Source organism: Hippoglossus hippoglossus, chromosome 19 (assembly GCF_009819705.1).
Source record: "Hippoglossus hippoglossus isolate fHipHip1 chromosome 19, fHipHip1.pri, whole genome shotgun sequence".
In the NCBI taxonomy this organism is placed as follows: Eukaryota; Metazoa; Chordata; class Actinopteri; order Pleuronectiformes; family Pleuronectidae; genus Hippoglossus; species Hippoglossus hippoglossus.
The window spans coordinates 13286882-13304875 of record NC_047169.1 but is presented as its reverse complement, the minus strand read 5'-3'; the positions used below and the strand labels follow the sequence as shown (position 1 = coordinate 13304875).

Below are 17994 nucleotides of genomic sequence, written 5' to 3'. Positions count from 1 at the left end.
TTTAGACCTTAATGACTCTTTGGTGTCCTCTATGTCCCTCACCCCGGTCATCTGGAACTACACCCTACACACACACTCAAGGTAGTTACTGAGTGAAACTGAAGGACTGAAGTCTTAATAAGGTGAGTCTCGTGATCAGTCATTTCTCCATGTAAAACCATTGTGCTCCAGGTGAGGGTCGAACTCACAACCTCAGCCGAACTCACAACCTCAGCATCGCTCTGCAGGTCACTGTCTTATAAGAAGATGGCTGAAGCCAAGTTTCCAGTGATGCCATGATGGAGATTCTCAACCAGCTCTATGTCCCTCAGCACGGTCATCTGGAACAACACTGACATCAGGCACTGGAGGATCCTACACACACACAAGGTCAAGGTAGTTACTGAGTGAAACTGAAGTCTTCACAGGTTGTGTCTCGTGATCAGTCTCTTCTCCCACCAACAACCAAGGTAAAACCATTCTGCTCCAGGTGAGAGTCGAACTCACAACCTCAGCATCGCTCTGCAGGTCACTGTCTTATAAGTACCGCAGTACTTATAAGACCGATTGCGCCACTGGAGCCTTGAAAATCAAAAACATGAATTCTATTTTTTTCCATCCAGTCACACCTGTCTGCTATGAAAGATGTTATCTTCAACCTTCAAGAGGCCTGTTGTGAAGATTCTACACTAAACTGTTCAAAGCAGAAATATTACTGGTATTAACTAACATAGCCATTTTATTTCACATAAATATACTTGTCTCCAAAGCATTAAAGGGATACTTCACAGAAAAATGTAACTAACTCTACTCACCACTGTGCCGATGGAGGGTGGGTGAAGTGTTTCAGTCCACAAAAGACTTTTGGAGTCTCCGGGGTAAACAGCGTTGCAGCCAAATCCAATACAATTGAAGCAACTGGGGATCAGGTCCTCAGCCATGGGCCTCTGTGTAAAAATATCCTCTTGCAAACCCACACAAGGTATCAAACAGGAAGTAGGTTGTGCAGTTACTGAGAAGTTAATGTTGTTATAGTTTGAAGATAAACATCATTAGTTTGGTTAAATATACAAACTTTTAACCAGGGAAGGTGCAGAGTGAAACCCCAAAACAGACCATAGTCTTCGTTGTAGTTAACAGATTTGCTACTCAATAACCACAGACAGTGCTGCTCCAGGTGAGGGTCGAACTCACAACCTCGGCATAGCTTTGCAGATTACTGTCTTATAAGTACTGCGCGCTGACCGATTGCGCCACTGGAGCCTGTTCATTTGGTGAAAATGAAATATAGTCCAACGACACCAAACTAATGAACTAACTCGTTTTGTTTTGGTTCTTTATTATGGATTTTAAAAATATATATTCTTTACACTAAATAGCTATTAAAAAAGTGATCCACAGACACTGTTCAGACCTCCTTGTGTCTGTGTCACTGTAAAGTTGAATACTTGAATACAATGTACCACTGCAATCAGTTCATATACTTTCTCTGCCCATCATAACTGCATAACTGCAGTACATCTGTATATTAATTGAACGTAGATAGGTCACGGTGGCCGAGAGGTTAAGGCGTTGGACTCGAAATCCAAAGGGGTTTCCCCGCACAGGTTCGAATCCTGTTCGTGGTGCACTTCTTTAGACCTTAATGACTCTTTGGTGGCCTCTATGTCCCTCAGCCCAGTCACCTGGAACAACACCTACACACACTCTTCACAAGTTGTGTCTCGTGATCAGTCTCTTCTCCCACCAACCACCAAGGTAAAACCATTCTGCTCCAGGTGAGGGTCGAACTCACAACCTCAGCATCGCTCTGCAGGTCACTGTCTTATAAGTACTGCGCGCTGACTGATTGCACCACTGGAGCCTTGAAAGTCAAAAACATGAATTCTATTTTTTTCCATCCAGTTACACCTGTCTGCTATGAAAGATGCTAAATAAATAAATAAATACATTCATAAATATACTTTGTCTCCAAAGCATTAAAGGGATAGTTCACAGAAACATTTTAATTCACTCATTATCTGGAGGGATGGAGGGTGGGTGAAGTGTTTGAGTCCAAAAAACACTATTGGAGTCTCAGGGGTAAATAGCTTTGCAGCCAAATCCACCAACATTTGACCAAGGCAGGTGCCATAGTCTTTGTTGTTGTGGGCATAGTTCACAGATTTGCTTCTTGTGAACAGCCACTTTTCCACAAACACAGAAAGTGATGCTCCAGGTGAGGGTCGAACTCACAACCTCGGCATAGCTCTGCAGATTACTGTCTTATAAGTACCGCGCGCTGACCGATTGCGCCACTGGAGCCTGTTCAAGTGGGGAAAATGAAATATAGTTCAACGACACCAAACTAATGAATGAACTAGTTTCGTTTTAGTTCTTTATTTCGGATTTCAACGATATGTATTCTTTAAACTGAATAGCTATTAAAGAAGTGATCCACAGTCACTGCTCAGACCTTCTTGTGTCTGTGTCAGTGTAAAACTGGTTATCCCAAATGAGTTGAATACTGGTACCACATCATATTCATTTATCCCTCTAGAACTCCACAAGGTGGAGATTAACCAAATAGATGAATGGAAAATTGTACCTTTCTTGCAATATTCTGGTGTAGTGAGTGGTTTACAAATTTTGCTACTTTACATTGTTGTAATGCCAGCAACCCAGTTAGTTTGTTGTCTAGAGGCTGATGTAAATGAACCCACAGACCCACACACTAACATCCATTTTTATGGATGTGCGATCATCCTGCACCACTGCAATCAGTTCATATACTTTCTCTACCCATCATAACTGTCTGCAGTAAATTCTGTATATTAAATAATTGCTTACATGTCACGGTGGCCGAGAGGTTAAGGCATTGGACTCGAAATCCAATGGGGTTTCCCCACACAGGTTCGAACCCTGTTCGTGACGACTTCTTTAGAACTAAATGACTCTTTGGAAATCTTCTTTGGACTGCTGCTGACTGGATAGACTGGGACACCTGCCTGACCCAGTGGAGGTGGTGGGACAGAGGAGGATGATGGACAGTCTTTGTGGGCATAGCTCAAAGATTTGAGTCTTGTGAACAGTCACTTCTCCACAACCACAGACTGTGCTGCTCCAGGTGAGGATCGAACTCACAACCTCGGCATAGCTCTGCAGATTACTGTCTTATAAGTACCGCGCGCTGACCGATTGCGCCACTGGAGCCTGTTCAACTGCTGAAAATTAAATAAATTCCAACGACACCAAACTAATGAACTGACTCGTTTTGTTTTGGTTCTTTAATATCGATTTTAACAATATATATTTTTTATACGAAATAGCTATTAAAAAAGTGATTCACAGTCACTGTTCAGACCTCCTTGTGTCTGTCACTGTAAAAATGGTTATCCCAAGTTGAATACTTGAATACAATGTACCACTGCAATCAGTTCATATACTTTCTCTACCCATCATAACTGTCTGCAGTAAATCTGTATATTAATTATATGTAGATATGTCACGGTGGCCGAGAGGTTAAGGCGTTGGACTCGAAATCCAATGGGGTTTCCCCGCACAGGTTCGAATCCTGTTCGTGACGCACTTGTTTAGACCTTAATGACTCTTTAGTGCCCCTGCAGGACACCATCACAGAGGTATTGCTGGTCGTTCCTTCCTGCAGCTGTAAGACTTTACAACCAGATCTGCTCCCAGTAGAACCACACGCACCCATCATGGACTACACTCTGGTTTGACCCTCTTTACTGTGCAATATTGATTCTGTCTGTGCAATATCAATGGTTCATGTGCAATCAGTTCACGGAACATATTCTCACACTGCACATATGTTTCCCGTCTCTATATGTTAGTTTAATTCCATTCAAATTTTTGTATATGTTTTATATTCCTTACAGTATTATTATATTTACACTAAAGTATTGCATTATTACTTATTACTTACTGATGCCTATTCTGACTCTTGCTGCTGTAATACTGCAAATTTGCCCATCATAGGACTAATAAAGGACTAATATTCAAATTCAATTCTATTGCCTATTATTACATTTGCCAAGCAGGTTATGTTTTCATCTGTGTTTGTCTGTTGTTTAGCAGGATTACGCCGAAGCTACGGGACGGTTACCACGGTTTGGGTCGGGAAAGATGACATTAAAGTTTGGTGCGGATTTCTTTCACTTTCTTTTATATTGCAAGAAAGTTGTTTTTTCATTTCCGTTGAATTCTCAGAGACAAATATCTGACAAGTTTAGGAGACTAATATTTATGGTGCAGGTACAAATAAAAATCTGGATCCAGCTAATTTTAATGTGGTTTTGACTGGCACTCACCATTTAAATCTACACAAGTTGCAGTAGCTCGTACAGTTTTGTTTTGATGGTGACACTGTACCACTGCTCTGTAAGACAGGAAGATGGCTGAAGCCAAGTTTCCAGTGATGCCATGATGGAGATTCTCAACCAGCTCTATGTCCCTCAGCACGGTCATCTGGAACAACACCGACATCAGGCACTGGAGGATCCTACCTACACACACACAAGGTCAAGGTAGTTACTGAGTGAAACCGACGTCTTCACAGGTTGTGTCTCGTGATCAGTCTCTTCTCCCACCAACCACCAAGGTAAAACCATTGTGCTCCAGGTGAGGGTTGGACTCACAACCTCAGCATCGCTCTGCAGGTCACTGTCTTATAAATACTGCGCGCTGACCAATTGCGCCACTGGAGCCTCGAAAGTGAAAAACATGAATTCTATTTTTTTCCATCCAGTCACACCTGTCTGCTATGAAAGATGTTATCTTCAACCTTCAAGAGGCCTGTTGTGAAGATTCTACACTAAACTGTTCAAAGCAGAAATATTACTGGTATTAACTAACATAGCCATTTTATTTCACATAAATATACTTGTCTCCAAAGCATTAAAGGGATACTTCACAGAAAAATGTAACTAACTCTACTCACCCCTGTGCCGATGGAGGGTGGGTGAAGTGTTTCAGTCCACAAAAGACTTTTGGAGTCTCCGGGGTAAACAGCGTTGCAGCCAAATCCAATACAATTGAAGCAACTGGGGATCAGGTCCTCAGCCATGGGCCTCTGTGTAAAAATATCCTCTTGGAAACCCACACACGGTATCAAACAGGAAGTAGGTTGTGCAGTTACTGAGAAGTTAATGTTGTTATAGTTTGAAGATAAACATCATTAGTTTGGTTAAATACACAATCTTTTAACCAGGGAAGGTGCAGAGTGAAACCCCAAAACAGCCCATAGTCTTCGTTGTAGTTAACAGATTTGCTAATCAATAACCACAGACAGTGCTGCTCCAGGTGAGGGTCGAACTCACAACCTCGGCATAGCTTTGCAGATTACTGTCTTATAAGTACCGCGCGCTGACCGATTGCGCCACTGGAGCCTGTTCATTTAGTGAAAATGAAATATAGTCCAACGACACCAAACTAATGAACTAACTCGTTTTGTTTTGGTTCTTTATTATGGATTTTAAAAATATATATTCTTTACACTAAATAGCTATTAAAAAAGTGATCCACAGACACTGTTCAGACCTCCTTGTGTCTGTGTCACTGTAAAGTTGAATACTTGAATACAATGTACCACTGCAATCAGTTCATATACTTTCTCTGCCCATCATAACTGCATTACTGCAGTACATCTGTATATTAATTGAACCTAGATAGGTCACGGTGGCCGAGAGGTTAAGGCGTTGGAATCGAAATCCAATGGGGTTTCCCCGCACAGGTTCGAATCCTGTTCGTGGTGCACTTCTTTAGACCTTAATGACTCTTTGGTGGCCTCTATGTCCCTCAGCCCAGTCACCTGGAACAACACCTACACACACTCTTCACAAGTTGTGTCTCGTGATCAGTCTCTTCTCCCACCAACCACCAAGGTAAAACCATTCTGCTCCAGGTGAGGGTCGAACTCACAACCTCAGCATCGCTCTGCAGGTCACTGTCTTATAAGTACTGCGCGCTGACCGATTGCACCACTGGAGCCTTGAAAGTCAAAAACATGAATTCTATTTTTTTCCATCCAGTTACACCTGTCTGCTATGAAAGATGCTAAATAAATAAATAAATACATTCATAAATATACTTTGTCTCCAAAGCATTAAAGGGATAGTTCACAGAAACATTTTAATTCACTCATTATCTGGAGGGATGGAGGGTGGGTGAAGTGTTTGAGTCCAAAAAACACTATTGGAGTCTCAGGGGTAAACAGCTTTGCAGCCAAATCCACCAACATTTGACCAAGGCAGGTGCCATAGTCTTTGTTGTTGTGGGCATAGTTCACAGATTTGCTTCTTGTGAACAGCCACTTTTCCACAAACACAGAAAGTGATGCTCCAGGTGAGGGTCGAACTCACAAACTCAGCATAGCTCTGCAGATTACTGTCTTATAAGTACCGCGCGCTGACCGATTGCGCCACTGGAGCCTGTTCAAGTGGGGAAAATGAAATATAGTTCAACGACACCAAACTAATGAATGAACTAGTTTCGTTTTAGTTCTTTATTTTGGATTTCAACGATATGTATTCTTTAAACTGAATAGCTATTAAAGAAGTGATCCACAGTCACTGCTCAGACCTTCTTGTGTCTGTGTCAGTGTAAAACTGGTTATCCCAAATGAGTTGAATACTGGTACCACATCATATTCATTTATCACATCTAACCTAATCCCATTTAAAATAGTTTTCTGAATTATAATCCCTCTAGAACTCCACAAGGTGGAGATTAACCAAATAGATGAATGGAAAATTGTACCTTTCTTGCAATATTCTGGTGTAGTGAGTGGTTTACAAATTTTGCTACTTTACATTGTTGTAATGCCAGCAACCCAGTTAGTTTGTTGTCTAGAGGCTGATGTAAATGAACCCACAGACCCACACACTAACATCCATTTTTATGGATGTGCGATCATCCTGCACCACTGCAATCAGTTCATATACTTCCTCTACCCATCATAACTGTCTGCAGTAAATTCTGTATATTAAATAATTGCTTACATGTCACGGTGGCCGAGAGGTTAAGGCGTTGCACTCGAAATCCAATGGGGTTTCCCCGCACAGGTTCGAACTAAATGACTCTTTGGAAATCTTCTTTGGACTGCTGCTGACTGGATAGACTGGGACACCTGCCTGACCCAGTGGAGGTGGTGGGACAGAGGAGGATGATGGACAGTCTTTGTGGGCATAGCTCAAAGATTTGAGTCTTGTGAACAGTCACTTCTCCACAACCACAGACTGTGCTGCTCCAGGTGAGGATCGAACTCACAACCTCGGCATAGCTCTGCAGATTACTGTCTTATAAGTACCGCGCGCTGACCGATTGCGCCACTGGAGCCTGTTCAACTGCTGAAAATTAAATAAATTCCAACGACACCAAACTAATGAACTGACTCGTTTTGTTTTGGTTCTTTATTATGTCCACTGTCCACTGTTCCGACCTCCTTGTGTCTGTCACTGTAAAAATGGTTATCCCAAGTTGAATACTTGAATACAATGTACCACTGCAATCAGTTCATATACTTTCTTACCCCATCATAACTGTCTGCACTAAATCTGTATATTAATTAAACGTAGATATGTCACGGTGGCCGAGAGGTTAAGGCGTTGGACTCGAAATCCAATGGGGTTTCCCCCGCACAGGTTCGAACCCTGTTCGTGACGCACTTCTTTAGACCTTAATGGCTCTTTGGTGTCCTCTATGTCCCTCACCCCGGTCATCTGGAACTACACCCTACACACACACTCAAGGTAGTTACTGAGTGAAACTGAAGGACTGAAGTCTTAATAAGGTGAGTCTCGTGATCATTTAAAACCATTGTCCTCCAGGTGAGGGTCGAACTCACAACCTCAGCATCGCTCTGCAGGTCACTGTCTTATAAGTACTGCGCGCTGACCGATTGCACCACTTGAGCAATGAATTCAATTTTTTTCCATCCAGTTACACCTGTCTGCTATGAAAGATGCTAAATAAATAAATACATTCATAAATGTACTTGTGTCTCCAAAGCATTAAAGGGATAGTTCACAGAAAAAAATGTATTCACTCATTATCTACTCACCTCTATGCCGATGGAGGGTGGGTGAAGTGTTTGAGTCCACAAAACAGATTACTGTCTTATAAGATCCACAGTCACTGCTCAGACCTCCTTGAGTCTGTCACTGTAAAACTGGTAATCCCAAATGAGTTGAATACTGGTACCACATCATATTCATTCATCACATCTAACCTAATCCCATTTAAAATAGTTTTCTGAATTATAATCCCTCGAGAACTCCACAAAGTGGAGATTAACCAAATAGACAACTGGAAAATTGTACCTTTCTTGCAATATTCTGGTGTAGTGAGTGGTTTACAGGCTCCAGTGACACAGTCAGGCAGTGTGTTGTACTGATAATATACAGTCACCTGCAGAGTCAGTTCATATACTTTCTCTGCCCATCATAACTGTCTGCAGTGAAATTTGTATATTAAATAAATGCATATATGTCACGGTGGCTGAGAGGTTAAGGCGTTGGACTTGAAATCCAATGGGGTTTCCCCGCACAGGTTCGAATCCTGTTCGTGACGCACTTGTTTAGAACTTAAGTCTTCTTTGAAGACAAGCAGGACACAATCACAGCACTGGGCAGAGGTATAGCTTGTCGATCCTTCCTACAGCGGTAAGACTGTACAACCAGTAGAACTACATGCACTCATCACGAACTACACTCTGGTTTGATTCTGTCTGTGCAATATCAATGGTTCATGTGCAATCAGTTCACGGAACATATTCTCACACTGCACATATGTTTCCTGTCTCTATATGTTGGTTTTATTCCATTCAAATTTTTGTATATGTTTTATATTCCTTACAGTATTATTATCTTTACACTAAAGTATTGCATTATTACTTATTACTTACTGATGCCTATTCTGACTCTTGCTGCTGTAATACTGCAAATTTGCCCATTGTCGGACTAATAAAGGACTAATATTCAAATTCAATTCTATTGCCTATTATTACATTTGCCAAGCAGGTTATGTTTTCATCTGTGTTTGTCTGTTGTTTAGCAGGATTACGCCGAAGCTACGGGACGGTTACCACGGTTTGGGTCGGGAAAGATGACATTAAAGTTTGGTGCGGATTTCTTTCTCTTTCTTTAATATTGCAAGAAAGTTGTTTTTTCATTTCCGTTGAATTCTCAGAGACAAATATCTGACAAGTTAGAGAGACTAATATTTATGGTGCAGGTACAAATCAAAATCTGGATCCAGCTAATTTTAATGTGGTTTTGACTGGTACTCACCATTTATATCTACACCACAAGTTGCAGTAGCTCGTACAGTTTTGTTTTGATGGTGACACTGTACCACTGCTCTGTAAGACAGGAAGATGGCTGAAGCCAAGTTTCCAGTGATGCCATGATGGAGATTCTCAACCAGCTCTATGTCCCTCAGCACGGTCATCTGGAACAACACCGACATCAGGCACTGGAGGATCCTACACACACAGGTAGTTACTGAGTGAAACTGAAGTCTTCACAGGTTGTGTCTCGTGATCAGTCTCTTCTCCCACCAACAACCAAGGTAAAACCATTCTGCTCCAGGTGAGAGTCGAACTCACAACCTCAGCATCGCTCTGCAGGTCACTGTCTTATAAGTACTGCGCGCTGACCGATTGCGCCACTGGAGCCTTGAAAATCAAAAACATGAATTCTATTTTTTTCCATCCAGTCACACCTGTCTGCTATGAAAGATGTTATCTTCAACCTTCAAGAGGCCTGTTGTGAAGATTCTACACTAAACTGTTCAAAGCAGAAATATTACTGGTATTAACTAACATAGCCATTTTATTTCACATAAATATACTTGTCTCCAAAGCATTAAAGGGATACTTCACAGAAAAATGTAACTAACTCTACTCACCCCTGTGCCGATGGAGGGTGGGTGAAGTGTTTCAGTCCACAAAACACTTTTGGAGTCTCCGGGGTAAACAGCGTTGCAGCCAAATCCAATACAATTGAAGCAACTGGGGATCAGGTCCTCAGCCATGGGCCTCTGTGTAAAAATATCCTCTTGCAAACCCACACAAGGTATCAAACAGGAAGTAGGTTGTGCAGTTACTGAGAAGTTAATGTTGTTATAGTTTGAAGATAAACATCATTAGTTTGGTTAAATACACAAACTTTTAACCAGGGAAGGTGCAGAGTGAAACCCCAAAACAGCCCATAGTCTTCGTTGTATTTAACAGATTTGCTACTCAACAACCATGGACAGTGCTGCTCCAGGTGAGGGTCGAACTCACAACCTCGGCATAGCTCTGCAGATTACTGTCTTATAAGTACCGCGCGCTGACCGATTGCGCCACTGGAGCCTGTTCAAGTGGGGAAAATGAAATATAGTTCAACGACACCAAACTAATGAATGAACTAGTTTCGTTTTAGTTCTTTATTTTGGATTTCAACGATATGTATTCTTTAAACTGAATAGCTATTAAAGAAGTGATCCACAGTCACTGCTCAGACCTCCTTGTGTCTGTGTCAGTGTAAAACTGGTAATCCCAAATTAGTTGAATACTGGTACCACGTCATATTCATTCATCACATCTAACCTAATCCCATTTAAAATAGTTTTCTGAATTATAATCCCTCTAGAACTCCACAAGGTGGAGATTAACCAAATAGATGGAAAATTGTACCTTTCTTGCAATATTCTGGTGTAGTGAGTGGGTTACAAATTTTGCTACTTTACATTTTTGTAATGCCAGCAACCCAGTTAGTTTGTTGTCTAGAGGCTGATGTAAATGAACCCACAGACCCACACACTAACATCCATTTTTATGGATGTGCGATCATCCTGCACCACTGCAATCAGTTCATATACTTTCTCTACCCATCATAACTGTCTGCAGTAAATTCTGTATATTAAATAATTGCTTACATGTCACGGTGGCCGAGAGGTTAAGGCGTTGGACTCGAAATCCAATGGGGTTTCCCCGCACAGGTTCGAACCCTGTTCGTGACGACTTCTTTAGAACTAAATGACTCTTTGGAAATCTTCTTTGGACTGCTGCTGACTGGATAGACTGGGACACCTGCCTGACCCAGTGGAGGTGGTGGGACAGAGGAGGATGATGGACAAGCAGGACACCATCACAGCACTGGTTCCTTCCTGCAGCAGTAAGACTGTACAACCACTAGCACTACTAGACCCATCATGGACTACACTCTGGTTTGACACTCTTCACTGTGCAATATTCATTCTGTCTGTGAAATATCAATAGTTCATGTGCAATCCATTCACAGAACATATTCTCACACTGCACATGTTTCCTGTCCCTACACTGTATATATTAGTTTAATGCCATTCATATTTTTCTATATGTTTTATATTCCTTACACTTTAGTATTATTATCTTTACACTAAAGTATTGCATGTTACTTATTACTTACTGATGCTTATTTTGACTCTTGCTGCTGTAATACTGCAAAGGACGGTTACCACGGTTTGGGTCGGGCAAGATGACATTAAATCTTGGTGCGGATTTCCTAAAAACACCCCATAGTCTTTGTGGACATAGCTCAAAGATTTGAGTCTTGTGAACAGTCATTTCTCCACAACCATGGACATAGAGTGCTGCTCCAGGTGAGGATCGAACTGACAGCCTCGGCATAGCTCTGCAGATTACTGTCTTATAAGTACCACGCGCTGACCGATTGCGCCACTGGAGCCTGTTCAAGTGGGGAAAATAAAATATAGTACAACGAGACCAAACTATTGAACTTACTCGTTTCGTTTTGGTTCTTTATTTTGGATTTTAACGATATATATTCTTTAAACCGAATAGGTATTAAAGAAGTGATTCACAGTCACTGCTCAGACCTCCTTGAGTCTGTGTCACTGTAAAACTGGTAATCCCAAATGAGTTGAATACTGGTACCACATCATATTCATTCATCACATCTAACCTAATCCCATTTAAAATAGTTTTCTGAATTATAATCCCTCTAGAATTTCACAAGGTGGAGATTAACCAAATAGACAACTGGAAAATTGTACCTTTCTTGCAATATTCTGGTGTAGTGAGTGGTTTACAGGCTCCAGTGACACAGTCAGGCAGTGTGTTGTACTGATAATATACAGTCACCTGCAGAGTGATGCTGAGGCTCAAGCATCACCTGGAGCAGTGATGACATATAGGTAACACACTCTCAAACAGAAATGAGCCGCAGTCTGTGTCTTGTTGTCTTTATTGTCAGGTAGCTAAAACGCAACCACTTTCAATTTAAAAAACAAACAACATAAATTCCCCTCTGCACTGGCTATTGAGACACAGGGTGAATATAAAAAAACAATCCGTCTGTGACAGAAGTGCATTAAAGGCTGTGTCAACACATATTTTAAATGATTTTGTCAGATACGGAAAAACTGTTTAGACAAAGCTAAATTAATAACGACCTGTAATGCCAGAAACCGCTGACACAAACTGACACATGGCACAAAACAATGTGTGTGTGTGTGTGTGTGTGTGTGGTTGTGTGTCAATAAGGCACAGTTAGAGTCACATTTCCTGGCGAGTTTTAACTCTAAGAATTAAACTGTTAAACAGTAAAACAAAGTACAAAACAAATCTCCTCAGCTCCTCCTCTGCAGAAGACGGCAGGGTGTGAGGTTCCTTTTGGCCACTGAGGGGTGCTGTTGAGTCCCGTAGAGAGGTAAATCATTTGGCAACCCCCCCTCCCCTCTCCATGTGTGACTGGTCAGTGATTAGCCCAGCTAGAGATCAGTCACACATTAATAAACCGTTAGTCCTTTTCAGTCCTGTTTTTCTCCCATGTACATGAATATTTCTACTCAGGCTTTCATGCACAGGTTTTATTATTGGTGGATCTGTTGTATCTTTCGAAACTGTAAAACAAATACGTTTAGAATTGATACCTCCACATATAATCCTGAACTGATGGTCGTTATTCCAGGAGAAATGTTCCTGCTCAGTCACTTGCAAACCACACGTGTGGTTCAGAGGAGGTGGGCGTTCAGGTCGTACTTCTCGCAGAACTTGTCAGTGATGGGGATGCAGGTGAGGTACTCGCACCAGTCGCACTTGACGGGGTAGACGTAGAAGAGAACGGCCAAGGCGGCGAGCAGGGCGAAGAAGACCAGCAGGAAGATGCAGATCTGGACCCGTTTGCGGTACATGTCAGAAGGCCCAAAACTGGAGGGAAAAAAAACCAGAGAGCAATATTCATCACATAATGAAGGTAAAAGAGCAAGTTAAAGAAGTTCTTCCCTTTCCTTCACCTACCTGATGTACGGCAGGAAGGCGAAGGACAGGAAGAATCCCGATATGAAGCCGCAGATGTGCGCAAAGTTGTCGATCCACGGCAGCAAACCGAAGGAGAAGAAGAAGACTGAGATGGCCACCAGCTTGGCAAACGCCCACCAGGGTCGCTCGAGGATCTGCCAGCTCTGAAACAGCTCCACGAACAGACAGGCCAGGATACCGAACTGGCTGCCGGCCGGACCCACCTGAGGTGAACACAGGGGAGACGGAGATGTTACACACATCCACTAAATGAAATCTGTGTTTCTCAGGTCATCAGATAAACTAGTCCCTGAACCCAGACCTCTGGTGTTCAGGGACTAGTTTATCTGATCTGATTTTCTTGTCTGCTTTTGTCTTCTGTGCAACTTTTGAATGTTCAACAGGAAACTAAAATGTCTAATTAAATCTAGATTAGATAACCTACCTCTACCCATCATAACAGTCTGCAGTAAAAACTGTATATTAAATAAATACATATATGTCACGGTGGCCGAGAGGTTAAGGCGTTGGACTCGAAATCCAATGGGGTTTCCCCGCACAGACCACAATGGCTCTTCTTTGGTGGTCTGCTGGGGCAGCAGCATTTCAACTGCTGACAGGGATAGACTGGGACACCCGCCTGACCCAGTGGAGGTGGTTGGACAGAGGAGGATGGTGGACAAGCAGTCCCACCCCCCCGCAGGACACAATCACAGCACTGGGCAGAGGTATCGCTGGTCGTACCTTCCTGCAGCTGTAAGACTGTACAACCAGATCTGCTCCCAGTAGAACTACACTCACCCATCATGGACTACACTCTGGTTTGACCCTCTTCACTGTGCAATATTCATTCTGTCTGTGCAATATCAATGGTTCATGTGCAATCCATTCACTACACATATTCTCACAATGCACATAATTTCCTGTCTCTACACTGTGTATATACCGAGGTATATATGTACCTCCGCTCTGTAAGGCAGGAAGATGGCTGAGGCCAAGTTTCCAGTGATGCCACTGAGCATGTAGATGATGGAGATTCTCAGCCAGCCAGCCAGCTTCTCTATGTCCCTCAGGAGGGTCATCTGGAACAACACTGACACCAGGCAGTGCAGGATCCTACACACACACACACACAGCCAGCAAGTTATTTTTAAAGTTGACAATGCAATTGATATTTCTTATTCTATTATTTTGGGGGCTTTTTGCCTTTATCAAGAGGACAGCTAGCATAAAAGGGACAGAGACATTGGCAGGTGCCCCCAGTATTTCACATTTTCAACAAATCATATCATCATATAAACTGGGGTTTATTCTGAGATGAACAATAAAGGGAGGGATTAAGTCACCCTGCGTGAAGAAAGAGAGACAGCCAGAGTCGGGAAAACTGGTCTGGGATCTCTGGGTTGAGAAAAGGCAGCAAACCACACACATCATCCATACACGCCACCTGGAGGAGAAAGAGAGAGTCAGGAGAAACACAGTCAGAGGTGGAGATCCACTGCCACCCTGTGGAGGAAAATGAAAGTGTTGAATTAAGTCCAAAGTCCTTTAATTCACTACAAACTAAATGCAGTGGTGCAATCAGTCTGCACATAAGTCAATGACCTGCAGAGCAATACGTAGGTCGTGAGTCCACGCTTCAGCTGCATTGTTTTACATGGATCTATACATCAAAGATACCCTCTGCAAAACTGACTGGAATTAGCAAAAAATATAAATTTTGTTAGAGGAAAATAAATGGTTATAAATATATTTATAAATTCTACTGTAATCTGTTTGTCCCACCTGTGAGCAGAGAGTAGCCTCTCCATGGAAGTAGCCGTGCATAAAGTCACAATACTCTCTGGAAGTGATTTCACACCTACAACACAACACTTCATTAGCTTCATCAGTGACAGTTCATAGAGAAAAGAAAATTCAGATATCATAAAGAGGTGAGAACACATGGTGCGAAAATTAATCATGAAAGTAGCCAAAATAGAGGGAGATGATTGTGGTGCACATGCGAAACAGATCAATGATAAAGGCTCAGAGCCACAGTGACATTGCTCCGTACCGTCCTTTGGTTCCGATGCAGCAGGGCCGGCCTGTGATGGTGCAGTCTATGTGGGGGAGGTTGGTGTGATTCCCAGAGTTGTACGTTGTGCAAACCTACAGATCGTAAACAAAGGAAAAGTTCAATTCCTTATATAAATATAATATCAAAATTAGATTCAGGGACAGGACATGGATTGACTGGATTACTGGACATTAGCCTGTGATCCCTTATCCCTTATCCCTTATCACCACACCACACACATTCTCTTATTTATGAATGTAATTGCACTCACTGGCCACTTGGTGATGTCATCAGGCCACTCATGAGGTGAAACTGAGGCTGGCTCCAGACAAATTCTATCAAATAACAGTAAAACAGTTACAAGAAAGAGTGAATATTTCTGTTATTTAATAGATCGACTGAGTCCAAACACTAAGTAGTAATGAAAACCTGTTGTATAATATCAATATATGATCATCCAAACAGAGAGTATTTATTTAATCACCTGGGGTCCTGGTGGCAGACTGCACCATGCTGGCGAAGCTCACCCTTCAGATAGGGAGCACTCGGGTGCTGAGGCCACTTCACCCACACTGCCAGGGTGCTCTGCAGTAGAGCACGGACAGAGGCATGTTAAAAAAGATTATAAACAGTAAACTGCACACGTTACTTTGGGCAGTGGCTCATTCAGGTAAATGCTGCAACAAGAACTGATTCTGTGCTGATTCAGTGCTCTACGAGGCATTTTAACCTGCTACTGTACTGTTAAATGTTAAATGCATCTTTTATGATGGGCTGTAACACAATTTCCTCCCAGACAGATTTAAGACAGCTTGAGTTCTACCCAACGTAAAGGGCTTGAAACAGTCAGTCAAGTCTTTTGACTTTAAAAATCGTGTTTTGCTGACCGAACACTCCTCCTGTAACGTCTGCAGGCAGCCGGAGCGGTCGTTCCTCACGCAGCAGCCAGACTCTCTCTCTCTCGCTCTCTTTTCCTGCATCAGTATCTGGATCTCTTGGTCCCGACGCATGCACGGGGAAAACTTGGCTCCCAGGTGGATCAGCGCCTCCTGCAGGCAGCAGGGGGAGACATTACAGTACTCAGCAGAGTTCAGACCAATTAAGTTGGCAAATACAAGAATACAAAATAGAAAATACTCACTGAGCTCGGTCCCACCCAGAAGTTTTCTTGTTGCACAAACTTCACACTTTCATAAACTCCTTTGTTCCTCAACACCTGAAAAAAGTTACTTATGTTACACAGTCGTCCATTTCTAGAGGAAATTCAACACAAACTCACAGAGAAATGATTCTAAAGCTAATCTGTTAGCTGCACTTACAGAATCAACAGTTTCATGTTGTGAGAAGCCCACAGGGGCGATGCCGTAGATAGTCACAGCCAGAATGGTGATGAGCAAGTGGACGAATGTGATCCAGTAGGTAAAGAAAGGCCTGGAGAGGATGGAAAGAGTTTGTCAGGCTCCATTTCCTGGACTAAGTAGAAGTAGAACCAGCAGCTACATCACCTGTGATCATCCATGTCTTCAATCTGCCTCTTGATAAAGCTGTCAATGCGCTTGCGGTACGTCCGGTTTGTGAGACGGCCCACCATGCCGAGCCCGTACGGCCTCTTCTCTCGGGCAAACAGCTTCTTAACCGGAACCACGATCCGTTGTCCGCGCGGCTGTTGGCTGTTGACACTTACCACCTCCTGTTTCAGACGCATTTTGGGCTGGACCAGAGAGACGTCTTTCGCTTTGCGCCATCCTCGCTCCAAAGGCCTGGATCCAGGAAGAGGGATGCAGAGGAAACAATTTTTCAATGCTGGAAAATGTTTGGCATACAAGAGGCTCATGTGTGCATATGAAGAACTTTGTAAAGACATATAAACTCACAGCATGAGGTGACTCCTCTCCAGCTCATTCTTATCCAGGGCACTTCCTGTGAGCTCGCTCTCATCCAGATATTTGAGGTCAGCCTCTGACGGTGATTCGAAAACCTCATCTGCATAACTGGACAGCTCATCATGCAGACCGTCCTGCAAAGATCGGAACTGAGTGAGAGGGTCTTCAAAGCTGGCACAGCAAGAGCCAATAGAAATGGTCTTTTAACTGTATGTGCACACTGGTCCTGAGAAACACAATTTCCTTCCACTCTATGTTTTACAGACATGGCTGGAATGACATAAATTAACTGGGAACTTGAACTTGATAAATCCACAGCACAAATAGCAACATATGCTCAGACCATAAGAGAGTGCATGGAATCAAAACATCAAGTGGTTGGATGTGAATGTTTCTCTTTCTTTTAGCTGAAGAAACAACTTTGATGTGAGTTTAAAAAAAATTGTATGCACATTTTATCACAGATCAAATGACAGAAGATGATGATGAGATTTACAGGCAAGACGAATGCACAAGCAAATATTCTTCTACACAGGTTTGGTGAGTGTACAGATGGAGAGAAGACATCAGAGAACATTGCACATCACTCTATACTGCCCACTTGTGGTCAAACTACAAAAAAGCAAGCTTTAAAAAACTTGCAGGTGCTTATAATGATGTCTTTTGACGGTAAAAACCACATAAGAGACGAAAGCCTCTTCTACAACAAAGCTACAGCCGAGCTACTCCCGGCTGTAGGACATGAAGACCAGCTACTGATAGTGTGTGGATGTGTGTGGACTGCTCAC

General features: G+C 42.6%; 1 protein-coding gene and 16 non-coding genes across 21 annotated transcripts in view; 7 read left to right on the top strand and 10 right to left on the bottom strand.

Moving 5' to 3' along the window:
• Positions 1 to 1148: 1148 nt before the first annotated feature.
• trnai-uau lies at positions 1149 to 1242 on the bottom strand. The gene is made up of 2 exons: positions 1205 to 1242; positions 1149 to 1184 (listed from the first exon to the last, which is right to left on the bottom strand). It is a non-coding gene; the product is annotated as a tRNA-Ile (tRNA).
• A 283-nt stretch (positions 1243 to 1525) lies between these two features.
• trnas-cga lies at positions 1526 to 1607 on the top strand. The gene has a single exon. It is a non-coding gene; the product is annotated as a tRNA-Ser (tRNA).
• Positions 1608 to 2189: 582 nt separating this feature from the next.
• trnai-uau lies at positions 2190 to 2283 on the bottom strand. Its single transcript has 2 exons — positions 2246 to 2283; positions 2190 to 2225 (listed from the first exon to the last, which is right to left on the bottom strand). It is a non-coding gene; the product is annotated as a tRNA-Ile (tRNA).
• A 527-nt stretch (positions 2284 to 2810) lies between these two features.
• trnas-cga lies at positions 2811 to 2892 on the top strand. Its single transcript has one exon. It is a non-coding gene; the product is annotated as a tRNA-Ser (tRNA).
• Positions 2893 to 3077: 185 nt separating this feature from the next.
• Positions 3078 to 3171, bottom strand: trnai-uau. Its single transcript has 2 exons — positions 3134 to 3171; positions 3078 to 3113 (listed from the first exon to the last, which is right to left on the bottom strand). It is a non-coding gene; the product is annotated as a tRNA-Ile (tRNA).
• A 291-nt stretch (positions 3172 to 3462) lies between these two features.
• Positions 3463 to 3544, top strand: trnas-cga. Its single transcript has one exon. It is a non-coding gene; the product is annotated as a tRNA-Ser (tRNA).
• Positions 3545 to 5272: 1728 nt separating this feature from the next.
• trnai-uau lies at positions 5273 to 5366 on the bottom strand. The gene is made up of 2 exons: positions 5329 to 5366; positions 5273 to 5308 (listed from the first exon to the last, which is right to left on the bottom strand). It is a non-coding gene; the product is annotated as a tRNA-Ile (tRNA).
• A 283-nt stretch (positions 5367 to 5649) lies between these two features.
• On the top strand, positions 5650 to 5731 carry trnas-cga. The gene has a single exon. It is a non-coding gene; the product is annotated as a tRNA-Ser (tRNA).
• Positions 5732 to 5873: 142 nt separating this feature from the next.
• trnai-uau lies at positions 5874 to 5967 on the bottom strand. The gene is made up of 2 exons: positions 5930 to 5967; positions 5874 to 5909 (listed from the first exon to the last, which is right to left on the bottom strand). It is a non-coding gene; the product is annotated as a tRNA-Ile (tRNA).
• Positions 5968 to 6313: 346 nt separating this feature from the next.
• Positions 6314 to 6407, bottom strand: trnai-uau. Its single transcript has 2 exons — positions 6370 to 6407; positions 6314 to 6349 (listed from the first exon to the last, which is right to left on the bottom strand). It is a non-coding gene; the product is annotated as a tRNA-Ile (tRNA).
• Positions 6408 to 7220: 813 nt separating this feature from the next.
• On the bottom strand, positions 7221 to 7314 carry trnai-uau. Its single transcript has 2 exons — positions 7277 to 7314; positions 7221 to 7256 (listed from the first exon to the last, which is right to left on the bottom strand). It is a non-coding gene; the product is annotated as a tRNA-Ile (tRNA).
• A 243-nt stretch (positions 7315 to 7557) lies between these two features.
• trnas-cga lies at positions 7558 to 7640 on the top strand. The gene has a single exon. It is a non-coding gene; the product is annotated as a tRNA-Ser (tRNA).
• Positions 7641 to 8465: 825 nt separating this feature from the next.
• trnas-uga lies at positions 8466 to 8547 on the top strand. Its single transcript has one exon. It is a non-coding gene; the product is annotated as a tRNA-Ser (tRNA).
• Positions 8548 to 9558: 1011 nt separating this feature from the next.
• trnai-uau lies at positions 9559 to 9652 on the bottom strand. The gene is made up of 2 exons: positions 9615 to 9652; positions 9559 to 9594 (listed from the first exon to the last, which is right to left on the bottom strand). It is a non-coding gene; the product is annotated as a tRNA-Ile (tRNA).
• Positions 9653 to 10239: 587 nt separating this feature from the next.
• Positions 10240 to 10333, bottom strand: trnai-uau. The gene is made up of 2 exons: positions 10296 to 10333; positions 10240 to 10275 (listed from the first exon to the last, which is right to left on the bottom strand). It is a non-coding gene; the product is annotated as a tRNA-Ile (tRNA).
• Positions 10334 to 10901: 568 nt separating this feature from the next.
• Positions 10902 to 10983, top strand: trnas-cga. The gene has a single exon. It is a non-coding gene; the product is annotated as a tRNA-Ser (tRNA).
• A 1212-nt stretch (positions 10984 to 12195) lies between these two features.
• rhbdf1b (rhomboid 5 homolog 1b (Drosophila)) overlaps positions 12196 to 17994 on the bottom strand; it is a 33545-nt gene continuing 27746 nt past the window's right edge. For 4 of the 5 annotated variants that reach the window (XM_034570592.1, XM_034570593.1, XM_034570596.1 and 1 more), the window contains 14 exons: positions 17198 to 17340; positions 16829 to 17083; positions 16643 to 16754; positions 16465 to 16539; positions 16211 to 16372; positions 15808 to 15908; positions 15595 to 15658; positions 15321 to 15415; positions 15050 to 15125; positions 14611 to 14711; positions 14227 to 14380; positions 13265 to 13488; positions 12990 to 13174; positions 12196 to 12827 (listed from right to left, as the gene is read on the bottom strand). In XM_034570592.1, coding sequence (XP_034426483.1) covers positions 12814 to 12827; positions 12990 to 13174; positions 13265 to 13488; positions 14227 to 14380; positions 14611 to 14711; positions 15050 to 15125; positions 15321 to 15415; positions 15595 to 15658; positions 15808 to 15908; positions 16211 to 16372; positions 16465 to 16539; positions 16643 to 16754; positions 16829 to 17083; positions 17198 to 17340 — 1761 coding nt within the window. In that variant the 3' untranslated portion in view covers positions 12196 to 12813. Of the gene's footprint in view, positions 12841 to 12931; positions 13175 to 13264; positions 13489 to 14226; positions 14381 to 14610; positions 14712 to 15049; positions 15126 to 15320; positions 15416 to 15594; positions 15659 to 15807; positions 15909 to 16210; positions 16373 to 16464; positions 16540 to 16642; positions 16755 to 16828; positions 17084 to 17197; positions 17341 to 17994 lie in introns of all 5 variants that reach the window. The other variant, XM_034570594.1, reaches the window with a different exon arrangement.